We start from the raw sequence: 27,858 nt of genomic DNA on the forward strand, positions 1-27,858 counted from the left end.
TTCGAGGTGGGCTCGTGCGAGCAGAAGGAATTCCTCTCAGGCCGCCGACAGAGCCGTCCAGCCAGCGTCATGTCGGGCACCCGGGCGGCGACGGCCGCGTCCAATGACCGCGCCCCTCACCCAGCCGGCGCCGGTGGCCTGAAGCGGCTGCGGAGCGAACCGGGCGGCAACCGGGTGACGGTGGTGCTGGGCTCGCAGTGGGGGGACGAAGGCAAAGGCAAGGTGGTGGACCTGCTGGCCACGGAGGCCGACGTCGTCTGCAGGTGCCAGGTGGGTGGTGGCACTTCAGCCCTTTTGAAGTCTTGCACGAAAGGCTCGCTGCCGCTTTCTCTGTTGCTCTTGCATTTGTGACCTTTCTATCCCTGTCCCGCTTATAAGTGGCTTATATGGTGGCGATGGTAGTTGACGCCGTTTCAAATCCTTCCATTCTCCCTTTCAAAACTTTAGCCTTTCCCCGGGGTTTCCACCCTCTTTTTATCCGCACAAAATAAAAAAATTCCTTCCAGTAGCACCTTAAAGACCAACTAAGTTAGTTCTTGGTATGAGCTTTCTTCAGATTCGGTATCTGAAGAAGTGTGCATGCACACGAAAGCTCATACCAAGAACTAACTTAGTTGGTCTTTAAGGTGCTACTGGAAGGAATTTTTTTATTTTGTTTTGACTATGGCAGACCAACACGGCTACCTATCTTTATCTGCACAGCAACCCTGCAGTGTAGGCTAGGCTGAGAGAAGCAGGACTGGCCCAAGGTCACGGCCACTGACTGAGTTTCATGGCTGGGTTGAGATTTTAACCTAGGTCATATTCATCCTCTCATCTCCTCTTCCTTCCCACTTATTTACTGTTATTAATATTATTAGCTGCTGTCAATCTCCAGTGGTTTGACCTTACCCCAGATGATGCATTCTTCCCTTGTCTCTTGAGACAGATGGATGCCAGCAAGGAATTATTATTATTATTATTATTATTATTATTATTATTATTAAGTTGGTTAGAGCGTGGTGATGTTCATGCCGAGGTTGCAGGTTTGTTCCCGGCATGGGATAGCTGTCTATTCCTGCCTTGCAGGTGGTTGGAGATGATCCTCAGTGTCCCTGCCAACTCTACAGTTCTATGATTTTGGTGCATTGACCCTTATTATCCCCCCCCCACACCATATTTCTCCTTCTTCACTTTCTTCCCACCCACCTTACTTTGTGTCCTCCCTCGCTGCTACAGCACAGAGGAGGGTGGCTTGCTGCAGACTGAATGCCGCTTGGGAAGAGGAAAGTAAGCCCGCACGCCTTGAGCTACAAATAGAAATAGCTGACCCTTGGCGATAAATGACATAAGATCCCGAGATCTAGACAAGCATGGTCTCAGTGCCAGAACCTGTGTGTCTGGACAGTAGTGAATCTGCTGGGGGCGGGTATTTGCAGCAGGTGTCAGGTGACGGCCTTCTGCAAGGGAAGGTTGCTGAAGGTGACTAGTGCAGCCCAACACTCACACATAGTATGCTATCCGTGCATTATCGTGGGCCAAGCTAAATGTGACGAAGTTAGCAGCATTTCTTTATTCTTCTGCCTGCCTTCTCCAGTCACATATTAAGAGTCTAAGGGTCTAGAGTCGAGGGTGGCAGCAGTAGTATAGATTTAGGATTGGGGAGAAAGGGGTTCATAGCCATTATGCCAATTGGAGTAGTCACATTTTCTGTCTAGTCTGTTTCACAGGGTGGTTGTGATGATAAAATGAGCTGTGTGTGTGCGTGCACTCACTTGAGGAATGGTGAAATAAACCAGATATATGAAATGCAGTTGTGTATTGTCCAGTTCTTTCCACTATCAGTCTTGTTGTGGGGTTTGTGAAAATGTCACTCTGAGACTTGGGAACATCTTTCAACTGCAGTTAGTAATCATCTAGTGGCTTCTCTCTGAACAAGCGCCGCCTCCAGCCAGGTTCGAGGTGTTATCATTGGCATATAAAACCCTTAACGGCTAGGAGCCAGTATACTTGTGGGATCGCCTCACCCCATGTATTCACTCTCAACTGCTTTGGTCTGTGGAACTGTCACTGTTACAGGCACCACAAAATACATGTTTTGCAGTTGTAAGAAATCATTCTAATAAAATGTAGGTAGTGTCTGCACTTCAGAACTCCCTGCCTGTTGATATCAGGTGCCTTTGTTGGACTCTTTTCAAGGTCTGCTCAAAACCTTTTTGTTGAAGGAAACCTATCCAGGCATGTCGCTGTTGAAATGTTTTACTCCCTTTTACTACTAATTTTATTTATTTTTAAATGCTTTGAATCATTTTGAAGTGGTATTTATTTATAATTTTAATATTTCATGTGAACCACTTAGAGGTTTTATTACAGTCATGCGGTTTTATAAATTTTGTTAAAAGCAAAAAAATCTGTAGACGGGTCCTCTCCATGGCACTAAAGAAATTATTCTGAGAAATTCATGTTGCTATCAGTTAATTGTTTTCTGCCTGGGCATACTTTCTAACTAACCAGAGCACTTCATCAGTTTATTTAAAATATCTGTCTAGTGCTTTTCATAACATATCACAAGGTGGTTCACAAAAACCATGAAGTACAAATAAAAGATAAGATCATCAACATAACTGGTCAGGGAAAAGGCCTCAGAGAACAGATGGCTCTTTAGCAGGCATTGAAATGGCAGCCTTCCTTTCTTTTGGAGAGGAGGTTGTTCCACCACAATGGTAACATCTGCAAGTTGTGCCATGACCTGGGAAGGCTCAGTAGAAGAGCTTAGTGATTGGGCAAGTCTGTATGGATAAGACATAGTTGGGTCAGACTATTGGCCCACCAAGTCTAGCACAGTGGCTGGACCTATGGGAAGCCCCACAAGCAGAAATTAGTGGAGCAGCACTCTTCCCACTTGTGATTCCCAACAACTTTTATTCAAAGGCATATTTTCTCCCAACAGTGGAACTAGTATATAGCTTTCATGGCTACTAACCATTGACAGCCTTATGCTCCATTAATTTACCTACCCCACTTTTAAAGCTGGTTTTGCCAACTGTTTCATCTCATGGCAGTGGATTTCTCTGTGCTCTGTGTTAAGAAATACTTCCTTCTGTCTAAAACCTTCCAACATTCAGGTTCTAATTGTATGAGAAAGGGAGAAAAACATACCTGCTTTCTCTTCGCCACACGTCATTTTATACACCTCTGTCATAACCGCCCTGTTCACCTTTTTTCTGAACTAAAAAGTTCCAAATGTTGTAACCTTTCTTATGGGGAAGTTGTTCCACTCCTGATAATTTTGGTTGCCTTTTTGCAACATTGTGTAGCTGCAGTAACCTTTTTGACATGTGGCGACAGTTCAGACTCTGTATTATATAGGATTTATTTTTTTGTTTCAGTGTGCATCGCTTTGCACTTGTTTACAGTGAATTGCAGTTGACATTTTAGTGCCCATTCACCTAGCTTTGGGAGATCCTTTTGGAGGTGGTCCCAAGTTGTTTAGGTTTAGGGCTTTGTAGGTTAGTATCGAAACCTTAAACCTGGCCAAGAAGCTGATTGACAGCTAATGCCTTGCTTTTAAGAGCAGTGTTACAGGTTTGTGGTAAGAACCTTGGCACCTAGTGTTCACCACATCCTGTATCAGCTGGACCAAGAACAGTGCCATATAGAACACATCTGCAGTAGATGTGTTTATCAACACATGTGTCACTGTATCCAGAAAGTGTTGCAGCTGTCATACCACCTGAAGCTCTTAAAGGTGCTTCCAGCCACACAGCTGCTTGTGTCTTCAGCGACAAAGATGTATCAAGGAGCACCCCTAAACTACATGTCATGTGCTTCAGGGGAAGTGCAACTCTTTCCAAATTGCACAGCTCCCAGAATGGTGGACTGTCTAGCCACAAGATCTCCAACTTACCAAGATTCAGCCTCAGTATGTTGGGCATCATTCTGTAGCATCCAGACACTTATCTAGAATTTGCATGGCCACGCCTGTTGCAAATGCAACTGAGAAATAATGCTGGGTATGAATACTGATTATACCGTGCTTGAAATCCCTTAGTGTCTACTCTCAGTGGCTTCATATTAAGGTTGAAGGGAAGTTGATACCATAGCAAGAACTCTCAGGTTATCTCTTTACATTTTTTAAAAGCTCAGGTTCTGCTTGCATGCTTCCTATAAACATCTGGTTGATCACTGTGAGAACAGGATGGGTCACTAGCCTGATCCAGCTTGCTCTTATGATCTCACTTTTAAATCTTATGATAGTTTTTCAATGGTAAAACTGTTAGTAGTGATGTGGAATTTTTAAATAGTTCGTTTTCCATCAGTGAATTTAAATTTCTCTGAGTTTTTCATACTTCTCTCCCCCACCCCACTTTATTTTTACACATTTTTCAAATTACATAAAACATACGCGGGTGGCGCTGTGGGTAAAACCTCAGCGCCTAGGACTTGCTGATCGTCAGGTCGGCGGTTTGAATCCCCGCGGCGGGGTGCGCTCCCGTTGCTTGGTCCCAGCACCTGCCAACCTAGCAGTTCGAAAGCACCCCCGGGTGCAAGTAGATAAATAGGAACCGCTTACTGGCGGGAAGGTAAACGGCGTTTCCGTGTGCTGCACTGGCTTGCCAGATGCAGCTTGTCACTCTGGCCACGTGACCCAGAAGTGTCTTCGGACAGCGCTGGCCCCCGGCCTCTTAAGCGAGATGGGCGCGCAACCCCAGAGTCGGAAGTCGGACACAACTGGCAGGGGTACCTTTACCTTTATATTACAGTACATCCATTCATCACCTTATAGTAAGTAAAGACTTCCCGACTTATCTTTCATTGGCATCCTTGTCTATATTCTTTAGTTTGCTACATCTCCTTATGTTTTTATCCTGTCCCTTTCTCCATCCTTTCTAATCCCTTGTCTAGTCAACTACTGATCATAAGCTTATTCCACTCGCCAGTTAACCCTGATACCTCCTTTTAAAAAATATTCTCCCAAATATTCCCACTCCTTGTTTTCTTTTCATAGTTCTCAATTTGTTTAGATCTTTTTTCAGTACAGCCAAGGCTTTTATTGGGTCATCATCTGTTTAGCACACAGTATTAAATCCTCAGGAAGTTAAGGTACATTCTTAAACATTTCATCTCGAAAGAAGAAGCAGAAAATATATCTTCAGGATTCATGGAGGTTATTTAAAACCACAATAATAGAGGCTCAGATAGAATCTATACCACAGATTATGAAATTGAAGCGGATGCCAGCTGCTTTATGAGCAAAATCAAGGAAATCATGAAAGGCAAGAATACTTCCTTTAAAAAGCAAAAGTCTTGCCCAACTGAGAACAGAAGGAGCACAAACTGGGCTAAACAAGCAAAGCAACTGAACAATGTGTTCAGCAACATGCATCTTAAAAATTCTTTTAAGGTGAACAATTAAAATTTCTTTGAATAAGAGGCACTTGGACATTTAGATGGAAGCGCAGGGGAGAGAGAAGCTGAATATATTATTTGTCTTCCCTGTGGAAAATGTTGGGCACATCCTCATGTCAGAATGAGGTGTTGGGGTGGGGTGGGAAGGTAACTGAAGAATGACATCAAAGAGAGATGTTAAGAAATAAAAAAATGAGAGGTCTCACTAATACACCCAAGCATTTTAACAGCACAGTTCTGAGTTCAGACATATGTCCAAGTTCAGTAAATCTGCGTTCACTGGTGCTTACTCTCAAACAGGTTTGTGCCAGTTTGCCTCTCAAGAGTACTCAAATGTGAGTTGATAATTTTAACAAAAATCTTCATATTGCCACTAATAAATACCTCTTTAACTAGAGGTTTGAAAGGTAGTCAGCATAATCCCATTTAAAAACAAAAAAACAAAACAGGATTAAGAGCAGAGCCAGATTTCTGGCTTTTAATACCACAGAGTTATCTATGAAAATGAAGGCTAGTATGCTGTCATACATTTTCTCAAGTGATGGGGATAGCTTTAAACTAAGAATGAGGGCAAGTGTCTATACTTTATGTAGTGTTAAACAAAATCTGAACTCCCAAGTCTTATCAGTTAAATTATTTATATAGCCCAACACTGGTGTTTTACTGGGGTGATCTGATACATTTTGGTGCCAGAAAATCTAAGTAGCAGCACCCATGGTGGTAAAAAAAATCTCTTTCTCTCTCTCTTTGGCGATCCCTCATAGCTCAGTAAGATTGTCTTCCATAAACACAGTTTTAACAATGAGTCCGTAAGTGACTGTGGAGGCCAATTCTGGACCCACACGTCCTTTCACAGTGGGGATCTTGGTTCCCAGGCAGGAGTTGATCACGGTGTGGATTTGCCAAGCAAGCCTTCCTCTTAGCGCATTTCTCCCTTTTGTCCTGAGAGCGTCTTCAAAACACATGACACCTTTGGTAAAGGCTGTTCTCCAATTGGAGCGCCTGCAAGCCAGTGTTTCTTAGTTCTCGGTGTTTATACAACGTACTTTTTTAAAAAAAGATTTGCCTTGAGAGTCTTTGAACCTCTTTTGTTGACCACCAGCATTACGCTTACCATTTTTAAGTTTGGAGTAGAGTAGTTGCTTTGGAAGACTATAATCAGGCATCCGCACAACATGACCAGTCCAACGAAGTTGATGTTGAAGAATCATTGCTTCAACACTGGTGATCTTTGCTTCATCCAGTACACTGATATTAGTTTGCCTGTATACTGTATGCTTGTGAAACATGGACCACTTACAAACACCATCTCCAACTTGAAAGATTCCATCAACGGTGGTAAAAAATAAGCAGCCAGTGGTAGGGTAGCTGTGCTCTCCTGGCTGCAGGTCAGTCACTGCTGCTCACTGGGAAGTAGATGGGGAGAAATGTCATGTCCCCTTGCACCTCTTCTTGCATCAGCTGGTATGCAGCAGTGATGTGACTGATCGGAGGCCAGGTGTTTCTGTCCCACTGCACTGTTCCCTACTGAAATAAGCTAAAGCCACAATCATGCACTTACCTGGACATAACCTTTCGTGAACACAGTAGGGCTGCCTTCTGAGTATGCGTGCATCCCCTTTGATACAAATAACAACCTTTATTGACATCCTTTTAATGCTTTCCCATTATCGTTAAATGGTCTCCCTCAGGAGGTTGTGAACTCTCCATCCTTGGAAGATTTTAAGCAGAGTTGGATGGTCATCTGTCATGGATGCTTTAGCTGAGATTCCTGCATTGCGGGGGGGGGGGGGCGATTTGGACTAGTTGGGGGTCCCTTCCAACTCTGATTCTATGAATATCTGCCACTTTAAAACTGGCCCTTTCATTACCCAGAGTGAGGCAGCCTGTCTAGTAACATAAGCAAAGAAAAACAAAGCAAAAACCCCATGAGTCCTGAGGAAGCTTGCTTCTGACAGCGTGAAAGAGAGAGAAAATAAAATGAGTACTGAGGGGAGATGCTGATATGTAGAATCATAGAGTTAGAAGGGACCCTGAGGATCAACTAGTCCAACTCCCTGCAATGCAGGAATATTCAGCTGGCCCTTAACAGGGATTGAGCCTGCAACCTTGGTATTATCAGCATCACACTCTAACCAACTGGAATATGATAGTTCCATGACTGGTTTTGTTTCAGTCTCTTTCTTAGGTTTTGAACGTGGGTATCTTAATTTATTTTTACATCTCAAAAGACTAGAAAGGTTGTTCGTTAATACATTTCAGAGGCAACCTTGTTTATGCTTCTTTGTTTATTATATCTATCTCCCGGGCATCTGTTTGCATCTGAAGAAAGAGCCTCACTTATGGGAGTCCTTACATCTGTGGAGGATTTAAAACTACATGGTGACATTGCTATTTTAAACTTGGGCTTCTCCTTTGGGTACTGATAAAATCGCTCCAGGATCACCCGTATTATATGAGAAGGTCAAGTTTAAAGTTACCAAAGCTCTGTAAGAAAACAAGGCTGGCTTGCAGTGCCCTCATCAAAATCTTAGGTTTATTATCCTGGGTAACAATCAAGTCAGTAACTGAAAATTAAGTTCAAATGATACTTGTTTTATCTTCTTTGTTGTTTGAATTTATGATACTTGCAGGCAAGTTAATAGCAAAGCTCACTTCCTTGTATAACTTGCCTGGGTGAGTGGGGTGTTAATACTGTATTTCTATAATTTGATGAAAGGGAACAGAGGCAATTTTACTGTCTAATGCCTTTTAATCTAGACTTTTAATCACTGCAGTCTTTTTTTATAATTGTGGACACAGAAAATACAAAGGGCATCTTATGAAATTTGTCTACATAATCATAAAAAGACCTCTTGGGCTACTTGTGTACAAAGCACATGCTGCGCAGCTCAGTAAATATATTTTGCTCTTTTGCCTCTTAAAAGTCACATTTATTCCCACATCACCTTGATGATTGTGTACATACGCATTGCAAGTGTTTCTAATCTGAAATGGAGAAGGTACCTTTAATTAGAATTAAGGTGTCTTGTGAAAAGGCTAACAGCTGTAAGAGAAGAGTAGGAAAAACAAACTTCGCATAGTTTTTTTGTATAGTTACTGAGTAAGAGTAAATAAATAAGAGAGATTCAGTAATAACAGCTGGACTCACTTCTACAGTAAGTGCATTCCAGATCCTAATGGTGTCAAAATGCAAAATGTCCATGGATATTTTTCAAAGAGGAGAATCTTACAGGAAACTATATTTTGGTTACATTAATGTAATTTTGTTTTGCTTGGTAAGTAAAATGTACATAAAGTTGCATGTGTATGCGTGTGTTTGTGTGTGTGTGGCACATTACCTGACATTTACAGAATGTAAAATAAAAATTCTTTGGTTTTCTAAAAGCAAGATTACGTAGACTTATCAATCTAAATGTTGCCCGGTAGTCACAAAAATAGCAGATTTGAATTTCTCACACCCAAGCATATATTTTTTAGGACCCCCTCAATGAATAAATTTGCAAAAATTAAGTTTCAGTTAGCAGCTACAGCTGAAAGATTTCAAGGAGCAGAGGAGCCAAAAGTTAGTGTTCTTGCAGTAGAGTTGATGAAGCCATGTTGTCCAGTTTTTCTCTGATGGAATGGTTGATGTGGATAACAGTTGTAGGAGGAGCCTGACAGAGCTGGTCTTAACAACAGAACAGATGGAAAAGCTCTGCAGTCTGTTTTATGTGACCTACCTTAGTACAGTAAAAGGCAAAAAACGAATATTGAAGTACAGTAAATGAATTACAGTAAATCAGTTACAGAGTAATCCTAAGTGGTAGTAGTGAAAGTAAAGTGACTTGGGGGGCACTGGTGCTGTTTTTCTTCATCTTTTGTCTTGGCAGATCCCCATTGTGTGACACCCTCCTCCCCACCCCCTCTGAAGCAGATGAGCAGTGAATAACAATATTAGTTCAAATCCTTAATATAGTTAGGCTGAAATTCAGTTAACTATGAATGCGATTAAAAAACATGAACACATATTTTCAGTCCAAATCAATAGCATTCTTTGCTCATAGTAAAAACAGGTTAACATTATTTAAGTAATCATTTTTTGTATTTGTTTTGGCAGGGTGGAAATAATGCAGGCCATACCGTGGTTGTTGATGGGAAGGAATATGATTTTCACCTCTTCCCTAGTGGTATAATTAATCCCAAGGCAATTTCTCTAATTGGTAAGTATAAATGTCTTGTTTGGAGACTTGAGATTCAAGTTGGGGAAATTCAGCTATAAATGGATTCTTTATTGCGTGAGCAATAACATTTATTGTTTCCACTACTGCGGCTTGAATCAGGTTAAGTTTAAACAGTAAGACAAGATTAAACACTCAGCTTTTTCTTCCCTCCTTTGATATCACAGGTGACCTATTGATTGTCACTAGTATGGAAAATAAGAAATTTCCAGAAGATTCAAAGAGAAGCAATTGCATAGTGGGTTTTTTGGTCAGGGTGGGGGGTGGGGAGTGTTATTGGGAACAAAAGGAACAGCTGTTACCATCCCTCCACATTTCTAATCCTCCTGTATCTTCAGCATGATTGCCATTGCCTGGAATTTAATTAGCAGCTTTATAAAAAGTAATAGGAATTCACGTATCAAAGCAGCTGCTTAGAGCTGAGTCTATAGAAGATCTACTAAGTTTGGACTTGTATGCTTGTTTGAATGGTCCATTCAGTAGCATTCCAAGTTAATGCATTGAATTGATACAGATCAGGCATAGGCAAAATCGGCCCTCCAGATGTTTTGGGGCTACAACTCCCATCATCCCTAGCTAACAGGACCAATGGACAGGGATGACGGGAGTTGTAGTCCCAAAACATCTGGAGGGCCGAGTTTGCCTATGCCTGGATACAGATCTTATGTTTTTATATGTGTTAAGCCACCCAGAGTGGCTGGGGCAACCCAGCCAGATGGGCAGAGTATTGTGGTGGTGGTGGTGGTGATGATGATGACTGATTACTTCAGTTAATGGAGTTGGGAAAGCGTTTTTGACCCAGTCCATTGTCAGCTGGTCTGACTTAAGCATTAGGACAACTGCTAGTACCCTAATGCTTTGTGCATTACTTTGAAAGATGACTGTTTAATGGTTTGCTGTCACGATTACACATTTCTATGTCTTTTTTAGGGAATGGGGTAGTCATACATTTGCCAGGCTTATTTGAAGAAGCTGAAAAAAATGAGAAAAAAGGTTTGTATGTAATGTTTTGGTTTTCTTTAAAAAGCAGTGTATTTTTCCCATTGCAGGTAATTTCACATTTATCAGGGAAATTACAGGTCATGGTTAAATAATAGTATGCCTAAGCCTACATGCATTCAAATAATAAGATGCTTTAGGCATACTATTATTTAAACATGACACCCAAATCACAAGTAAATAAACAGACTGTATGAAAGTTGCTGAAATGTTCACCTGGTAAGGAGCTCCTAAAATTTGTTCCACACATTGCCTGCCACAGCAATATCCAGAGGAGGCTCCTCTTAATGTAGCATATCCTCATTTGCAAATCACAATTGAGTAAATATGCTGTCACAGAATTGAGATCCTTGAATGCAAGGAGGAGTAATTAATGTTACAAACAAACAAACAAACAAACAAACAAACAAACAAACAAACACAAAACTGCTTCCTATCTTTGCATTTTACAACTCCTACTATGAAAGGTTTAAATTAAATTAAATTAAAAGACGCCTTCTCCTTGGGAGAAAGGCGATGGCAAACCTAGACAGCATCTTAAAAAGCAGAGACATCACCTTGCCAACAAAGGTCCGTATAGTTAAAGCCATGGTTTTCCCAGTAGTGATGTATGGAAGTGAGAGCTGGACCATAAAGAAGGCTGATCGCCGAAGAATTGATGCTTTTGAATTATGGTGCTGGAGGAGACTCTGGAGAGTCCCATGGACTGCAAGAAGATCAAACCTTTCCATTCTGGAGGAAATCAGCCCTGAGCGCTCACTGGAAGGACAGATCCTGAAGCTGAGGCTGCAATACTTTGGCCACCTCATGAGAAGAGAAGACTTCCTGGAAAAGACCCTGATGCTGGGAAAGATTGAGGGCACAAGGAGAAGGGGACAACAGAGGACGAGATGGTTGGACAGTGTTCTCGAAGCCACAAACATGAGTCTGACCAAACTGCGGGAGGCAGTGGAAGACAGGAGTGCCTGGCATGCTCTGGTCCATGGGGTCACGAAGAGTCGGACACGACTAAATGACTAAACAACAACAACAACTATGAAAGGAGGTAAAAGTCACTCCTGGAAGCCAGAGCATGGCTGTATTTTTGTGCTTTAGTTAGCTGAATATAGCTGTGGAGGGAGTTGTGTGTAAAAAACAACAACAACCCAACAATCTTGGGGGCTCCTTACTATGTGAACTTTGCCCTCTTAACAAAAACCACTCCATAAGGAGCACATATTGATTTGGTTTTGGTTTTGCTCACAAAACATTACATGTGTATTTGCTGCATTTGATGTGTCTGTGTTTCTTTTCTTTAAATAAATAATTTTAAACTGATGGGACAACTGAATAAACTCATATCTCAGTGTTGTAGCCTCTTGGGAACAGAAACCTAACTGGCACCGCATTTCTTCTGACAGGTTTAAGAGACTGGGAGAAAAGGCTCATCATATCAGACAGGGCACACATTGGTAAGTGGCAGTCTGGTAGAGAAAGTCTTTATATACAAACAAATTATAGGCACTTTGCATTTCCAGGATCTTTGTTGGCCATCCAAACCCATTATTTGCACTGAGGAGAGTTTGTGTTTTATAACACAGATGGCGAGTAATCTCTATTTGAATATGCTCAGTGCGATAATTAAGAATTTAAAAAACCCCACCTCCCCCTGATTAATATGTACGGGGTTGGATCAATACTTCCCATGAGTTGAGTTGACCAGAGGTGGGGAGGTGATTCTTGCCAATTACTCCTTGCTCCTGAAGCTCCCTGAAAACCTGTTACGGGTTTTTGAAGCAGGGGGGAAACCCCAGAATAGCTGCAGGGGGGAGATGGGCTCTGCAAAATTTGCCTTCTTCCCTTCCTCCAGCAGGCACCTCTGTTGAACTAGTCCCTTATGTGAATGTCAATATTGTGATTAAGTTCATTATACAACAAAATTAATACTAATAAATATATATGTGTATATATTTAGCATAAGTTGCTAACTGCTAGATATCAGTAGTACTATGTATCGATAATATAACAACATCCTTTTATATGCATCAATTTCTTGTTAATAACTTTCAGTATTAAAATGCGTGGTGCAAAAACCTATTAATTTTAATAGAACTAGGAGGGAGCATTTACTTGTACCTTCCAGCAGTAGAAATTATTTTTTATTAAGATACATTTAAAAGTTGCTGGCAGTTTAGTATTTAGCATTTAATGCTGCTGTTTCTGGAAAATAAACCCCAGATATTGTCCAAAGTATAAATAGCTTACAATGTTAACAAGGTAACAAAACAAATGTAGACACAGAGGCAGTTGGAGCTGGCACTCCATAAACATCACGGATCCAATGTCTGGATCCGATCCAGTTGCTTGACTCTCAGAAATGATGTTACTGAGAATCACAAATGCTTATTTAACTTGGTCTCTTTGCTACTCAAATAATGTGTGTGTGATACTTGAAAGCCAAACTGTTTTTTTGTCTCCTTTGATTCTTCTCCTGTGCTGTACAGTGTTTGATTTTCACCAGGCAGTGGATGGACTTCAAGAAGTGCAGCGGCAAGCGCAAGAAGGGAAAAAGTAATTATGCATCTTGGTATACCTGAATTCTGCTACATAGATATGGCTTAAGTCTGTAAGAATAGGGTGCCCTGTATTTGATCTCCTCAGCATATTAATTAATAAATAAAAATGATAAATACATATTGACTTCCAAGAGAGCTCTGCATGACCAAACTCTGGATTTACAGGGACCACAGGCAACATGACAGCACCCTTTGAATTCCTGGATGGAGTAAAAATTATGCTGTGGGATGTTGAAGAGAATAATAGGGGCCCAGACATAATGGAAGCTCCTGCTCAGAAAAGTCTGATCCAGCAAACTTTTAGTTTTAATTGTCCTTAAGTAATTACCAAAATATCAAGGGTGTAGTATATGTGGTGCTGATCTCACAAGAAGTCTGGTTGTTTCTGCTCTAGGCTACTTCAGTGCTGCCAAGGCAGTGGTCTTTCACAATCACCTGGAAGCAGAATTAAAACAGTAGTTCCACATGACAATATTGTGCTTTATTTCCCATAAAAATCCCACAAAGCCTGTTGCTTAGTATGTTTTAATTGAAAGTAAGTCTTGCTCAACAGTGGTTCCACTTATTCACTCCTAGCCCTTTAATTGTTTTCACATCAGCCATGGTATTTCTGAATTGAACTTTCATTTCTTGGTACCTACTGGCATATACAGTGGTGCCTCGCAAGACGAAAATAATTCGTTCTGTGAGTCTCTTCGTCTTGCGTTTTTTTCGTCTTGCGAAGCACCCCTATTAGTGGATTAGCGCTATTAGCGGCTTAGCGGCTAAGCGGCTATTAGTGGCTTAGAAAAAGGGGAAAAAAGTGAAAAGACTCGCAAGACGTTTTCGTCTTGCGAAGCAAGCCCATAGGGAAAAACGGAAAACCCTTTCGTCTAGCGGGTTTTTCGTCTTGCGAGGCATTCGTCTTGTGGGGCACCACTGTAATTGTGGTTTTTTAAAAAATAAATAATTTATCTGGCTTAACAGAATTAATAAGTCAAGGATCAGTTCAGGAAATCGTAGAATCATAAAGTTGGAAAAGACTTCAAAGGCCATCTGCCATTGCATGAAATCAGCATCAATGATAGGTGCCCCAAAAGATTGGGGATATTGCCAAAAAACACTGGAACGAAGCATTTTGACATCAGTGTCATCTAGAGTCTATAAAAAAAGAACAAATTATTTCTGTTCTGGAGAAAATAGCTGGTTTGTTAGCAATGCTCATAAGCTCGGTTAGGCGGAGGATGGTGGCTGTCCCTGGGTCAATATCCACTCTTCTCATTAGCTCTTCCACCTCCATGCAATATGTTCTGCTACAGGTCCTGCATCTTAGAACATGGTGGCTCTTCCTTCGTAACACTACACAGAAATGGCAACATGTTGCTTCCTAGTTATGGGAAATTTGGGCACTATTGATATCCTGTACAACTTGGACATTAAAAAGACATTAAGTTGTCCGGAGGCAGATATAATGGTGTTGGAATACCAGTCTGATTCTCTATGTGAGCTATATATTAGAGGTAACCAAACTGATGTATGGCAGTCTCTCCTTCTGCACTGCCCCCTTGTTCAAGAGGTTTCCCTTAATAAGGAAGTTGACTAGACCAAAATATATTTGCAGTCTGGTCTAGTCAAATTCAGCACTCTTTGATTGATTGGTTTAGGGCTTGGAGAAGCAACTGCAATAGGGAAAAGAGCAGCTGGGATTTCCCCCTCTCCTCCATTATATTTGTAGAGTTACTGAAGCTACTGCTAATCCTGGATCAGATAAGGTGTAGCAATATGTGGGAATCTGCCCTCATGGTTCTATGGAAATAATGTTGCATACACACCCTGAGACTTGATAAAAAATGCAGCAAGTAGCCCAGCTCTCAACCCACCCAGGCAGGCCACCGAAGGAGATGCATTCTTTTCTGTAGTTGGAATCTGATCCAACAGTGTTCCCTAGGCATATCTCCTTCATGAAGCTTTGCAGCAGTTTATCTTCCAGATAGGTTGTATGCATGCCAGAATCCCACAGTGTCTGAACAGCATGTGAAAATTCAGCTTCAAGTAAAAGTGAATTCCTCATTATTAGGAGCAAAACCCGTCTTCCACTCATGATGGATGGCAAAGGTTTCCAGTATTTTACCAGGCTATGCTTGCAGTCATGCTTCTCTTCCTCCCAGTCCAACCCTGTCATGCCCCCGTACTGGCTGTTATAGTAGATAGGTCAGTGAGCTGGAAAGTGATACCTTGTCGACCTATTTAGAACAGCTCTGAAAGATTTGGCAGTGCAGTAATGAAAACAAGCAAGCCTACTGGAGCGTAGGAAGTTGGCATATACAGTTCGGCATGAAAAGTCAGTTTTATGTACCCTGCTTTCTGGTCCTGTGCATTGTTTGTTGTGCAGTAGTGTAAACTTTGTTAATAATGCCCTTGCTGAAAGAAATCACACTTAACAGTATGTAACTGAAGCACAGACTCAAAGAAGGGTGACTGACCCCTAGTGGATGTGAAGTCCAGAGAAGGAAGATTGGGAGCATATTGGAAATTAACTGTGATTTAACTGGGTTTCCCCACAGCACCACAAATCTGGTTAGCAAGTATGTGACGGAATAGCAACATAGAACTGGAGGTCAGGGAACTTATATCTTACCCATTATGCTTATCGTTTATATTTCTGTGTCCACCTTTTGTCAAAAGGGCTCCAGAATAAGAGTGCCCTGTAAGAGAAAACAGACAGGGTGATAGATAGAAAGGGCAGAGCTGCCATTTGGGTACTTTGAAAGTGAGTAATTACTTCTGCCACTGCTCCCACCACTGTTTCATCCACGTAGTCAGGCTTCAGGAGTGCTTGGTCTCAGTTCAGTGTGCCATTGGTCTTCAACTAGTGAGTCAGGCGCTAACTTAAGAAGTGGGGGGTTGCATCTGTGGTACTGCCACTATTTTCTTTATTTGAAATGGAGAAACAAGAAAGAGAGTATGATCAGACACAAAGGACAGCATTCATTTATCTTTAGTAATTGTATAGAAGGTTGTATTTGTGTGTGTGTGTGCATGGCCAGCTTCTTTGGGGAAAATACTGTGTTTTTCTGTGTATAAGACTAAGTTTTTTCCCTTTTAAAAGGTCAAAAATTAGGGGGCATCTTATACACGGATACATTTCCCCCCATTTTCTTAAATCTGAGTCCCCCAAAATAGGGGGTGTCTTATACATGGGGGCGTCTTATAGATAGAAAAATACAGTAAATCTTAATGACTATTAAAAATACAGGAGCCCCACGTTCCTTTACATCTCAGCCAAAATAACAGAAACGGGCAAATAAATGGAGGAGGGTCTTTTTTAATGGTTTTGGTCATCAAGCAAAAAGTATACTTTCAACCAATTTCTACTCTAATGCATTCTAAAAATGTATGTGTCTCCGTAAGTCTTCTTAGTTCAAGACTTGATACCACTCATTTGTCTTCTTTCACTAGTATTGGCACAACAAAGAAAGGGATTGGACCAACTTATTCTTCCAAAGCGGCACGGACAGGACTTCGGATATGTGATCTTCTTTCAGACTTTGATGAATTTTCTTCAAGGTATCCTACTGAAGCACACAGCAAGAAGTGGGTGGGGATTTTTGCTTAATGTGAAATCTTTTTCTTACTGCTTCTATACCCCTTAAACACAGGTAGGGGGAATTGGGAAGCTATAAGGAATAGAGGTATAAATATTGTCATTTGTGATTTCAGACAAACTGGTGCCTGGACAAGAGGTCTCTAGTTGGCTTTAACAGGGTACTGCTCAGTCCATCTTCAAAGGTTGAAAATGGGTCTCCCGTATCTTTTTTAGATAATCCTTTCATTTTGTGGCATTCTGTGTGATCTATAGACAAAGGTCGTTATATAATAAGACCCAACTTTAAAAATATGTGTGCTAGTAAATTGTTGATATTTTACAGATTTAAGAATCTTGCTCACCAGTACAAGTCGATGTTTCCTTCTTTAGAAGTTGACACAGAAGGACAACTAAAAAAACTAAAGGTAAACTAGTAATACTTCAGTGTTTAAGACAATAAAGCAAGGTTATATAACTAAATTATATAACTGATTTTTATTTTCTATAAATAACAAAGACTATGAAATAGAAAAGTTTGAAATGGAAATTTGAAACTGATAGAGTATAGTGTATGTGGAATGCAGTATATTGCTTTTCATTGATCTCAAGAGTATTTAAATATTTTACCTAGAAAAGATAGTACACTGTACTGTAATACAGTGATTGAAATCTTTCACTGTTAAAATACCCAGGACCAGCTTGCTTGTTGTACAATACCTGTAGTCACAATCCACTAGGAACTTTTCCTGCGCAAGCCCACAAAATGGGAGTTGCACAAGAACACTTTGGAGAGACTGTGAGAGGACACTTCCTAGGCATTATGGCTTGGCTGAAAGTTTGGTTTGGGACCATTTGCCTCTGTAGCGATGTATGTGGCCTGAATTGTCCTGCCTATACTTGGGCTTAGGGATACTTGGCAGAGGGCATAACAGTGAATGACAATTGTTGGCGTTCATGAGTCTTGACTGTTAACGGGGCTCCAAGGAGCTTTCTGCATATGTGCCAGCTAGGGTTTTAAGGCATAGTAGAAAGGAATATGCATCTGTTTGATGGATATGTGGGATTATGTCTGGCATGTTTAAATTTCAGAAGATGAAAGTACACTTGAGTTTCACCAGATATAATGTTGACAGTATGAGTTCCATTGAAAATGATTTGTGAACGCAGAAGACCACTTTCCATACTTCTGTCGGTATATCAGTTTGGGCATTACCCTGAAAAGTGTGACTGTCCTGGGTAAAGTGAAACATACAGGAAACTACCCTGATTTTATTCTTTATAGATCTCTCCTAGTTAACAGTTTAGAAATGGTTATTTTACTGTTTGGCTTTTGGTATGCTTTTATTCTTGACTTGCAGCCAATCTTCTAGAAACATTTGATTTACCCTTGTGTACATGTTGGAACTTGCAGGGCTATGCTGAAAAAATAAGACCAATGGTCCGAGATGGTGTTTATTTTATGTATGAAGCGCTGCACGGCTCTCCAAAGAAAATTCTTGTAGAGGGTGCCAACGCAGCACTGCTCGACATTGATTTCGGTACGTCTCCCTGTACAACATTATACTTTTCCACCTCCGTAAGATCTCCTGTGTGTGCAGAGGTAGGAAAGGTTATATACCTATTTCTCAGGTAAGGTATACACCTGGTGAGACGAAACTTTATATACCTTCACTGAAATCTGGCTGGCCAGTGTCAGAAACAAGATGCTGAACCCGACAGGCAGAGCTCTTCTTCCATACGCACACCTGCTTATTTGTGACACCTGCATGAATCTTCAGGCATATTAGAAGATGTCTGAGATGTGACATAATTTTTGTGTTGGCTTGAGAGGAGTGCACCAAGTCAGAACTTACTAAAATTTGAGCGAGTTAAGATACTTTACACTGCTAAAGGTACAGCTTCTTATCAGTCAACTAAACCACCTGTTCAGCCTCTCCCATTCTGTAACAGGGTATAGTGCAAGGGCAAGGGTTACCTGTGTCTCTCCAAAAATGTTAAGAATCTACCTTTCATCACCCCTTGCCAGCCTGTGCATTGGTCCAGAATGTTTGGAGTTGTAATCCAACAACATCTGGAGGGCCACAGGTTCTCCATCCCTGGTGTATGTCCTTTTCTGCCAGCGTATATATGTGGAATTTTGCTCGTGCTTCATCTTCTGTGCTGTGCATTCCTTCATCTTCCTTGATATGACCAGGAGTCCCTTATCCCCATATTTTAAAGCACCTTGAAGTAGCTAACAATGTACATGAAATAGAATAAGCAAAAGTCATTTGTTTCCCCCCATGCGTAATTCATCTTTCTTTCATTTGGCAGGCACATATCCCTTTGTGACATCCTCCAACTGCACCGTGGGCGGTGTGTGCACCGGGCTTGGTATTCCTCCCCAGTATATTGGAGAAGTGTATGGTGTAGTGAAGGCCTACACAACAAGAGTGGGAATTGGAGCCTTTCCCACTGAACAGATAAATGTAGGTTTAGTGTTACCAAAGGCAAAGACATAAGGTCAGTGGGATAAAATGTCGTAACAAGATGATGGTCTCCTGCTAATGCACACATGTCTAGACTATGCCAAGGGGCCGTATTTTATCTTGGGGCCGCAGTAGATTCAACACAAATCTCAAGCTTCGTTCCAAAGTAAGAAATGCACCTATGTGATAACTTTACTCTTCTGGCTGCTTTAATTTTCTTATATATACTGCTTATGTACTCTCATAATTCTGCTGTTTTAGGTATCCCTGTTGCCAGGGTCATCCTTGATCTGAATCTAAAGTGATCTGTCAGTATCCTTGCAGAATTAGTATTTCTTTCAATTTGAAATTTTTGTTCTGTAGGATTTGTCTGCTTCTGCAGCTACTAGTTGGTGGATGCAATAGCGCTGGGGGGGGGGAGAGCCCCCTCCCCCCCCCAAACCATATTTGGAGCCAACTGTATCAAAGGCAACTGATTAAAATGAGCTGCTAAAAACAGAATCATTACACAATGGTACCTTGGTTCTCGAACTTAATCCGTTCTGGAAGTCTGTTCGAATCCTGAAACGTTCAAAAATCAAGGCGTGGCTTCTGATTGGCGCAGACACCCTGGAAACAATAGCCGACAACCACATTGGACGTTTGACTTCCAAAAAACGTTCGAAAACTGGAACACTTCCGGGTTTTTGGCATTCAGGAGCCAATTTGTTCATCAACTAAGCCAGTTGAGAACCAAGGTTCCACTGTATAAGCTCAGATACTCTCAAACTGGTGATTTGGTAGATGGTGAACAAGGTGACCTCTTTCCCATTCCTCTGTTCTTACATGCAGTGTTCCTCTGTTTCCTGTGATGTGCAAACTGGCAGAAACTGTACTTTCAAAAGTGTTTCTGACTGGTTTGGAGGGCAAATGCTAACTAAGGTTTGCCAAACTGAATGTTGGGGTAAACTCTGGTTACTACGGAAGAGGATGCTCATTTGGAGGCAAGGATTATCTGAATTGAGCATCCTTTATCCTATGACCTGCTCAAAGAATTTATGTTAATGGTGTGGAAGACATATAATAAAAATAAATAAGAATAAGTGATTGGTGAAAGAATGTTTTTGAGGATCAGTTCCTTGTGTACTTCTGGCACTCAGGAAATAATTTTACATATCAATTCTTAATGTTGGCTTTCAACACTGTATGTAGTGTTTCTCCATCTTTTCTGTTCACATTCTTGTGAAACCCTGGTAGGCAAACATGCAGTGATGTCCATCAGATTTCTCCTTCCTGGACCAAAATTCAGGCATCTCATACAGTCCAACATTCTAATTTGCATTGTTCAGTTAAGCAGAAGTGCTTTTTCTGAGTTGGCGATAAAATACACAATTTATAATTCAGATTAAAAATGTGTAATTAGTATGGAAATTAGAATTCTACTTCTGGTTTTTAGTACATCACACACCTGTTGAGTTTTAAATAAAACAAATATGTTACATTGATCGCCCGATGCTTAGGATAATGTTGCAGAAATCTCACCTAAATATTTGTCTCTGGCAGGAAATGGGAGATCTCTTACAGTCCCGAGGCCATGAATGGGGAGTGACCACAGGCAGAAAAAGGCGCTGTGGCTGGCTTGACCTTGTCATATTGAGATACGCCCATATGATCAACGGATTCACTGCGTAAGCATCACAGATTTTGAGCTACACTTGGAACTCATAACTTTTTATCCCGTGGAGTACAAATATGTAGGTAACATTAAAATAAGATTAGCTTAGCAAAGTGTTATGTTTTGTGCATTGATAAGAGCCAATTGCTCCAGGTGTCATAAGGATGATAATATCCGTCTATATGGAATTGCTGACAGGATTGCAATATACACTGCTCACAATGTTTAGGAGGAGAGAAGCAGTCGATAAGAGCCAGGCAAAAGGAAACCGTGTTCATGGCCAGGTGAACATGGAGTTGCTTGGCAGTTTGGCAAGATTAAGGGAGGGGATACAACACTCTGCACTGCACAGTTTAGCTAAGCTGGAACAGCGATTAGCATTAACCAAGGTTCATAGGCTGCTGACCTAACCGAAAAACATGGTGATGAGAATGCTTGCTTGAGAGAGGAGGGTTTTGAAGCAAGAGGGCATGCAGTTCCATAGTCTGCCCCTAACCCCTTAGCCCAAGGGTCAAGTTGCATTTGCACTGGCCCAATGAGCATGCCCTAGAAGTGGTTTCCTAGTCCGCTCTTGAGGTTCCAAATTTGGGTTCCAGCAGATCAATAAGAAATTTTAAAAAATCACCCCCACACTGCATTCAGGTTTTTAAAATGCATTTGATACTTACAAATCGTACCTAATCTTTAAAATACATGCATGTAATGCTTGACTTCATATTCTGCAAAGTTTCTGAACATGTTTATTAATGTACCTATAATATGCCTATTTATTATTTATTCCATGATTACTCGTGTTCATATTTATTCAGTTTGGCCGAATGAATTCAGATGAAGACAGATGGAGGGGATTAAAGAAGGTGTTGAGTGAGGATTTGTTTTACATGTAATTTTACCTCATGTTTCTTTTGGGCAGCCTGGCATTAACAAAACTGGATATTCTGGATGTATTTGATGAAATCAAAATTGGTGTAGCTTACAAGCTGGGTGGCAAAAGAATTCCATATTTTCCAGGTATGTATCGATTACTTAAATAGTTTCTTAATATCAGGCTTCCTCCCCTTCCTCCTTTTAACTGCTACATTACAAGTGTATGCACACAGCTCTGCTGGTAGAGCATGAGATTCTTAATCTCAGGGTTGTGGGTTCAAGCCCCACCTTGGGCAGAAAGATTCCTGCATTGCAGGGGGTTGGACTAGATGACCCTTGTGGTCCCTCCCAACTCTACAAATCTACGATTAGTGTTGTTGCTTGTGTCAACAGGTCTCTAGAGTTGACTTCATATTTGTTTTAAAAAGTGCCAGAATTTGGTAAACAGAACCAAATGCCCTCTCCATTATTCCCTATGTACATAGGAAGTTGTCCTTAAATAAAGACAGACCATTGGTCCATCTAGCTCAGCACAATTGACACTGACTGGCAGTTGCTCTCCAGGGTTTCAGGTTGGAGTCTTTCCCAGCCCTCCTTAGAGACTTCAGAAATTGAGCCTAGGAATCTTTTTGTTTGCAAAGCACATGCTGTACCTCTGAGCTGCCAGACATGTCTCATGCTATCTAGTTTAAATTTAGCCAATTACACTTTGAATTTTGTTCATGCCAGTTGATTGCAACCATTGAGCTCATAGAAACATCCTCACTTTGTCTCATTTTTGAAGCTAACCAGGAAATACTGCAGAAAGTGGAGGTGGAGTATGAAACGATGCCAGGGTGGAAAACCGACACAACAAGTGCCAGAAAATGGGAGGAACTTCCACCTAAGGCACAAAATTACATTCGGTTTGTGGAGAACCACGTTGGGGTGGCAGGTACATATCGTTTTGGCACTCTTCCTAGGAGGCATTCCATGTGTCCACCAAACCATGCAAAATTATTTCCAGTTGGGCAGAAAAGTTGTTCCAGCTCTGGGGGGATTTGACTAGATCAGCGGTTCCCAAGCACTGTTTGCAGTACTCTAGAAAAACCTTGTAGTGATTGACCCCTCTCCTATGCTTCCCTATTCAATATTTAGAGCCATCCATGCTGAAGTCCTGCATTGGACTGTGCCCCCCCCCAAATCCAAAAGGCACCTGCCCCACAACATGTAAAAAGTAAATAAATCCCTGTGCCAGCTTTGAATATTTACAGGATCTGAACTGGCAGTCACTGACCAGGAACAATATATATTCAAGGCACAGGGGATACCTCCATGAAGATGTCAACCCATTGTCCAACTGTGAAAAATGTGAATTCCTTGTTAGGAGTCATTAGGAAAAAGACTGAAAACAAAACTACCAATATCGTAATGCTGTTGTGCAAATCTGTGGTATTGCCACCTTTGAAATATTGTGTGTAGTTCTGGTACTCTCTCCTCAAGAAGGATGTTGTAGAATTCGGGGGGGGGGGAGTTCAGAAACCAAAATAATCAATGGGAGGGAGCAACCCCATTTGAGGAAAGGTTACAGCATTTGGGGCTTTTTAGTTTTGAAAAGTGAGTAAGCAGGAAGCTGAGATGTATAACATTTGCATAGTGGGGGGAAGTGGGCAGGGAGAAGCTTTTTGTGTGCCTTTTAAAAAATGAAGTAGGTCTGTACAACTTCAGAGGCAAATCACAAGAATAAATTGTTAAATGTTAAAATGTCTATCTGCTACTACACTAAAGTTCTGAGTTCATTTGCTCTTGAAGACTCTGATCTACACATTAGGATTACATCATAAAATAGATTCCATTATGTTGTTTACTCCCCAAGTAATTGTTCTAATAATTTTTTATTTCTCTCCTCTTCAGTGAAATGGGTTGGAGTTGGAAAATCAAGGGAATCGATGATCCAGCTCTTTTAAACACACAAAGAACATATGTGCCAAGAAGCAGTTTATTGTACATCTGTTCCTTTCTGTACCCAAACCGAGATGAAGATGCTGTTCTTCCTAGACTATGATTAGACATGCCTTGTACTTGTCATATTCTCAAGTAAATGTATCAAAAAATTAGGAACACAGAATAAGAACAGAAATTTTGGGGAGGGGAATCTTAAGGTCACATTTAAAAAGTGCCAAACCTGCACTGAATTATTTCTTCAACTTGCTACCGGTAGTGAAGTTTATTCCAGATTGCAGAAGGTGCAAGGAGGAGGTTCCATTTCCTATGTCAGGAAGCAATAATATGGCAGTGTTCAATGTATGTGGCATTTAAAATTGTCCTGGTTATGGATGGAGCACTGCACTTGTGTAAAAGCCAGCACAATTCAGTAATTCTCTTTCAAGCCCAGCAGTCAAAGCGACTACTTGTTTTAGAAATAAAAGTTCTTCAGATATAAAAGGTGAAGAGATGCAAAAGAAGTTATGTCATGGGAGGAAGGAAGGCAATAGCTTAAGTCCTTTTTTTTTGGCAGTGGGTCAAACTGAAAATAGCCGACAGACCTTAGGGATAAAGAGCTTCCCTTGAAATATTTCCCAATAGGCACTCCACATGAAGTCCTTCAGAGATGGTGCTCTCTTGTGCCATTGTGCAGTAGGCACAAGGACAAAGAAACCACAGCAAAGTAAGAAAATGACCGGGGAAGCCAATCTTTGCAGCACCCTGAAGTGCATCACTACACGGACAAGGTGTTGGCTTCACTACATCGTTCATTACAGCCGAGTAGATCCCTGGTCTTGGACCCTATGTTGCCAAGCCATAGCATGGATTCCCTTCCACCAACATTACTTGCCACTGCGCTGCTTGATCACCAACAGAATAAATAGGTAGATTTAAAAGAGGATTAGATAGATTAATGGGAGGATATCTATCTATCATCATCTACTAACCCTCATGGCAGTGTTCTGTCTCCACATCTGAATACCAGTTCTGGAGTGGAAAGTGTCTGTTGTACTTGGGTCCTGCTTGTGTGATTCCTGTAGGGACCTGGTTGGCCACTGTAAGAACAGGATACTGGACTGGATGGGTCACTTGCTTCAGCCAGGGGGCTCTTCTTATGTTCTTAAAACAAGTTAACTAGAGCGGCTCCTCATCAGCCTTTCAAATAATGAGTACAGAATGATAGTGCTTTTTTCTATGGAGCTGTGCTATTATGGACTGTGGAGCAATTCTTTTAAATACAATGAATGTCTCCAATCCCAGCAAAATAAGCAGTGTGTATGAAGGAGGAATCCTTTTGGTTCATGGAGAATAGCAGTGTGTGTTTTTTTTTAATTTATTCTGTGTAGTTATCCATGTGAAGAAGAGGGCCTAGGGCTTGGATCTGTTGCTGCTTGCCTCTATTTAAAAAAAATAATGATTAATTGTGCCATTGCAACCACATGTTCCCCATGAATATGAGTGTGTTGTGGGGCAATGAAGTGCCAAGCTGGAATGACATAATGGTGAATGTTGGTCTGGATGCACTTTTAAGGTCACTGCTTCCAGTAGCAAAGGTTGCGTCAGCCTCTGTCCATCCATCCGTACCACAGAGGATACTTGCCTTACAAGGTTGTTTGAAGGATTAAAACTAGATATTGCCTGTGAAGTGCCTTGAACCCTAGAAAGGGCTATACAGATCCTAAATATTGTGATTCTGACCTTATTGAGGCCAGAAGGTCTACCATTACGCAATGAACAAGTTTTAAAAGAAAGCAGCCAAGGTGTGTTGCAACTGGGTGCTCCTGAACTGTTTTTATTGTGGGGGATTGTGGCTCCTGCCCCTTGCAAAACCATTGCCTTGGACAGCTTGGAAATGGAGGTTATAGTTTAGTTATTCATAACTAATAGAAACTCAGGAACAGAGAGCACTGCATTGACTCTCACTGCCTTCTGCTTGTTAGTTAATGGTTACAATTCAACACTGAACTAAGCACGCCTAAGCCCAGTGAAAACCAATGAGCTTTGGTGGGTTGGACTGTGACCATTGCCTCTCCTGGGATCCAGAGTAGTGTGTGCGCTTGCACAAAGGTGTCTCTTAATTTTTCCTTTTGGTAGCATCCTCTCACGGAGGCTGCTGCCAGGAGAGCTGAAAAACCTTGTGGACAGTCTTTTACAACTCTGGATCCTAGTCCTTATCTATGCCTTAGTTTTGCCAGTTGTAACATGGCAGGTAATACTTGCTTACCTACCTCATGTCGACAAAGTAGGCTCTAGCCCGTTCTTAATGATACACTTGTTAGTCTTTAAGGTGCCAAGGGGTTCTTTGTGTTTGCTGCAACAGACTGCTCTGGAATAATTTTTGTATGTTTTTATGAGAATCACGGTGGGCCTCACCCTTTTGAGAAGACTAACTTTCTGACTCACAGTTTATGTTGACTTCACTTTGAGACTTAAATGTTTTGTTAAATAATTTGTAAAAGCGCTTTTAATTGACAGGAGGACCACTGCCAAGTCAGTTTTCGTTGCTGTCACAAATAGCCCAAGAATACGCCTTGGCGTATATGCATTTGGACAAAGTCCACCAAAGTGGCCTTTTGCCTTGCAGTTATCAAGCTTTGCTCTATAATCACTTAGGAGTGGCTTGCTTACTGCTTTGTAATTTGAAATGGCACTGTTGTCCATTATCTTTGCCCATGTGACATATTTTTTTTACACTAACAAGATGCATACAGAATTGTAAGAGGAAGAGGGGTCTTTGTAGGCCATCTTGTCCAATCTCCTGATTGCAATAGACTATCCAGAGCTAGTACATCCTCAATAGATGACTATTTGTTATATGGAAAGCCGGCTGCAGAAGAAAGCTGCTGCAGTCTTTCCAAAGTTTGTGTCACTTGAGCAGCCTAACCTGGGGCAACATGAACCACAGCCTACTGGGAAGTGTTCCCATGCAACATCCAGTGAAATTAATGTGAGCTCTGCAAGAACTTTGATAAATCACATTCACTTCAGTGGAGCTGGCATGGAAGAACTCACTAGCACATCATGCCCAATGACATCAGGCTTTTTAGTTTGCACTAAATCACAGTTGACCTTTTGTTCTGTAGCCTTATTCTGTTTTAACTAATCTATGAGGAATGTTATTAAGTTATTTTAATTGCAATCTGTTCTCAATAAGTAATAGCACTGAATAAAATTCAATTTATTTTTATTTATTAGAGAATCATGTTACAGTCCACAGTGATTCAAACCAGCATAAGAAATGTGTTTCTATACAATGCATGCTACTCTCTTGATGGTACCCTGTTAAATATTATATTGAACATTCACTTGAAATTTGTTTATAATTAGTTTCACAGGTTACATTTAATATTCATAACCTGAAGCAAATTGGTATGGTTGAATTAATAGGGTTGAGGACAGCGTGGCAAGACAGTGAAAATGTCTTAATTGTGCATCACAGCAAGGACTACAGTAAAAGGGTCAGGTCCCACGCATAACACTTTTATGATGCTCTATATCACACTTGCTGATACTAGCTGGGTGCACACAGTTCAACAGATGCACTAGAAGTGTTCTCTTGATTTATTTTTGTATATGGTCAATAGGGCTGTACACTTTTATCTTACAGCTCTTTCCTTTGCTTTATAAAGCCTTACAAGAGTAAGAATTTGGTCTCTTGAGTCTTCTTTTGCATTCACAGAAAACCTTGATCAATATTCCACTGCTGTTCATGAGAATCTGTGGCAAATTAGCTAATGTATGTCCAAAGGGTAGTTCTGGTTTTTACATCAACTTGGTTTGTGTGTGTGGTAGAAGAAAGAGGTCAGTGAAACTCTTTTATTTTATTTTTTTTAAATAATTTTTATTAGTTTTCACAACAATAAACAAGAAAAAAGAAAACAAACACAACACAGAAAAAACAAATAAACATAAAACATGACTTCCCCATACCTCCTTTTCACTGCATCCTTATTCCAAAAGATTTTTTAGCAACCCTTTAATCAATTTTTCTATTGGTTCTCTTTAAGTTTCCATAAAATTATTATTTACAGCTGTAATTCTCTGTTTCTCACCCCTTAACATCTTAACAGTCCTCAATTTTGCAGCAGTTTTTAAGATATACTTTAAATTTTTTCCAGTCCTCTTCCACCGCCTCTTTCCTCTGGTCACGGATTCTGCCGGTCATCTCTGCCAGTCC

General features: G+C 41.0%; 1 protein-coding gene and 1 long non-coding RNA gene across 4 annotated transcripts in view; one reads left to right on the forward strand and one right to left on the reverse strand.

The window, feature by feature from the left end:
* Positions 1–27,327, forward strand: ADSS1 (adenylosuccinate synthase 1). Its single transcript, XM_081863487.1, has 13 exons — positions 1–270; positions 9,488–9,590; positions 10,539–10,601; positions 12,008–12,058; positions 13,091–13,157; positions 16,601–16,708; positions 17,071–17,152; positions 18,139–18,265; positions 19,041–19,195; positions 20,738–20,862; positions 21,763–21,860; positions 22,501–22,650; positions 23,610–27,327. The coding sequence occupies exons 1-13, from the start codon at positions 70–72 to the stop codon at positions 23,660–23,662; spliced, it is 1,383 nt and encodes a 460-aa protein (XP_081719613.1). The 5' UTR covers positions 1–69; the 3' UTR covers positions 23,663–27,327.
* The window catches only part of LOC309345425, a 469,580-nt gene that overhangs the window by 439,263 nt on the left and 2,459 nt on the right, over positions 1–27,858 (reverse strand). The window contains exons 1-3 of one of the 3 annotated variants that reach the window (XR_014158232.1): positions 15,942–16,586; positions 15,780–15,846; positions 13,446–13,597 (exon numbers count right to left, since the gene is read on the reverse strand). This is a non-coding gene — a long non-coding RNA (uncharacterized lncRNA). Of the gene's footprint in view, positions 1–13,445; positions 13,598–15,779; positions 15,847–15,941; positions 16,587–27,858 lie in introns of those variants that run through there. The other 2 variants (XR_014158230.1, XR_014158231.1) reach the window with 2 other exon arrangements.

The sequence above is a fragment of the Podarcis erhardii genome (assembly GCF_964252035.2).
Source record: "Podarcis erhardii genome assembly, chromosome: 1".
Taxonomy (NCBI): domain Eukaryota; kingdom Metazoa; phylum Chordata; class Lepidosauria; order Squamata; family Lacertidae; genus Podarcis; species Podarcis erhardii.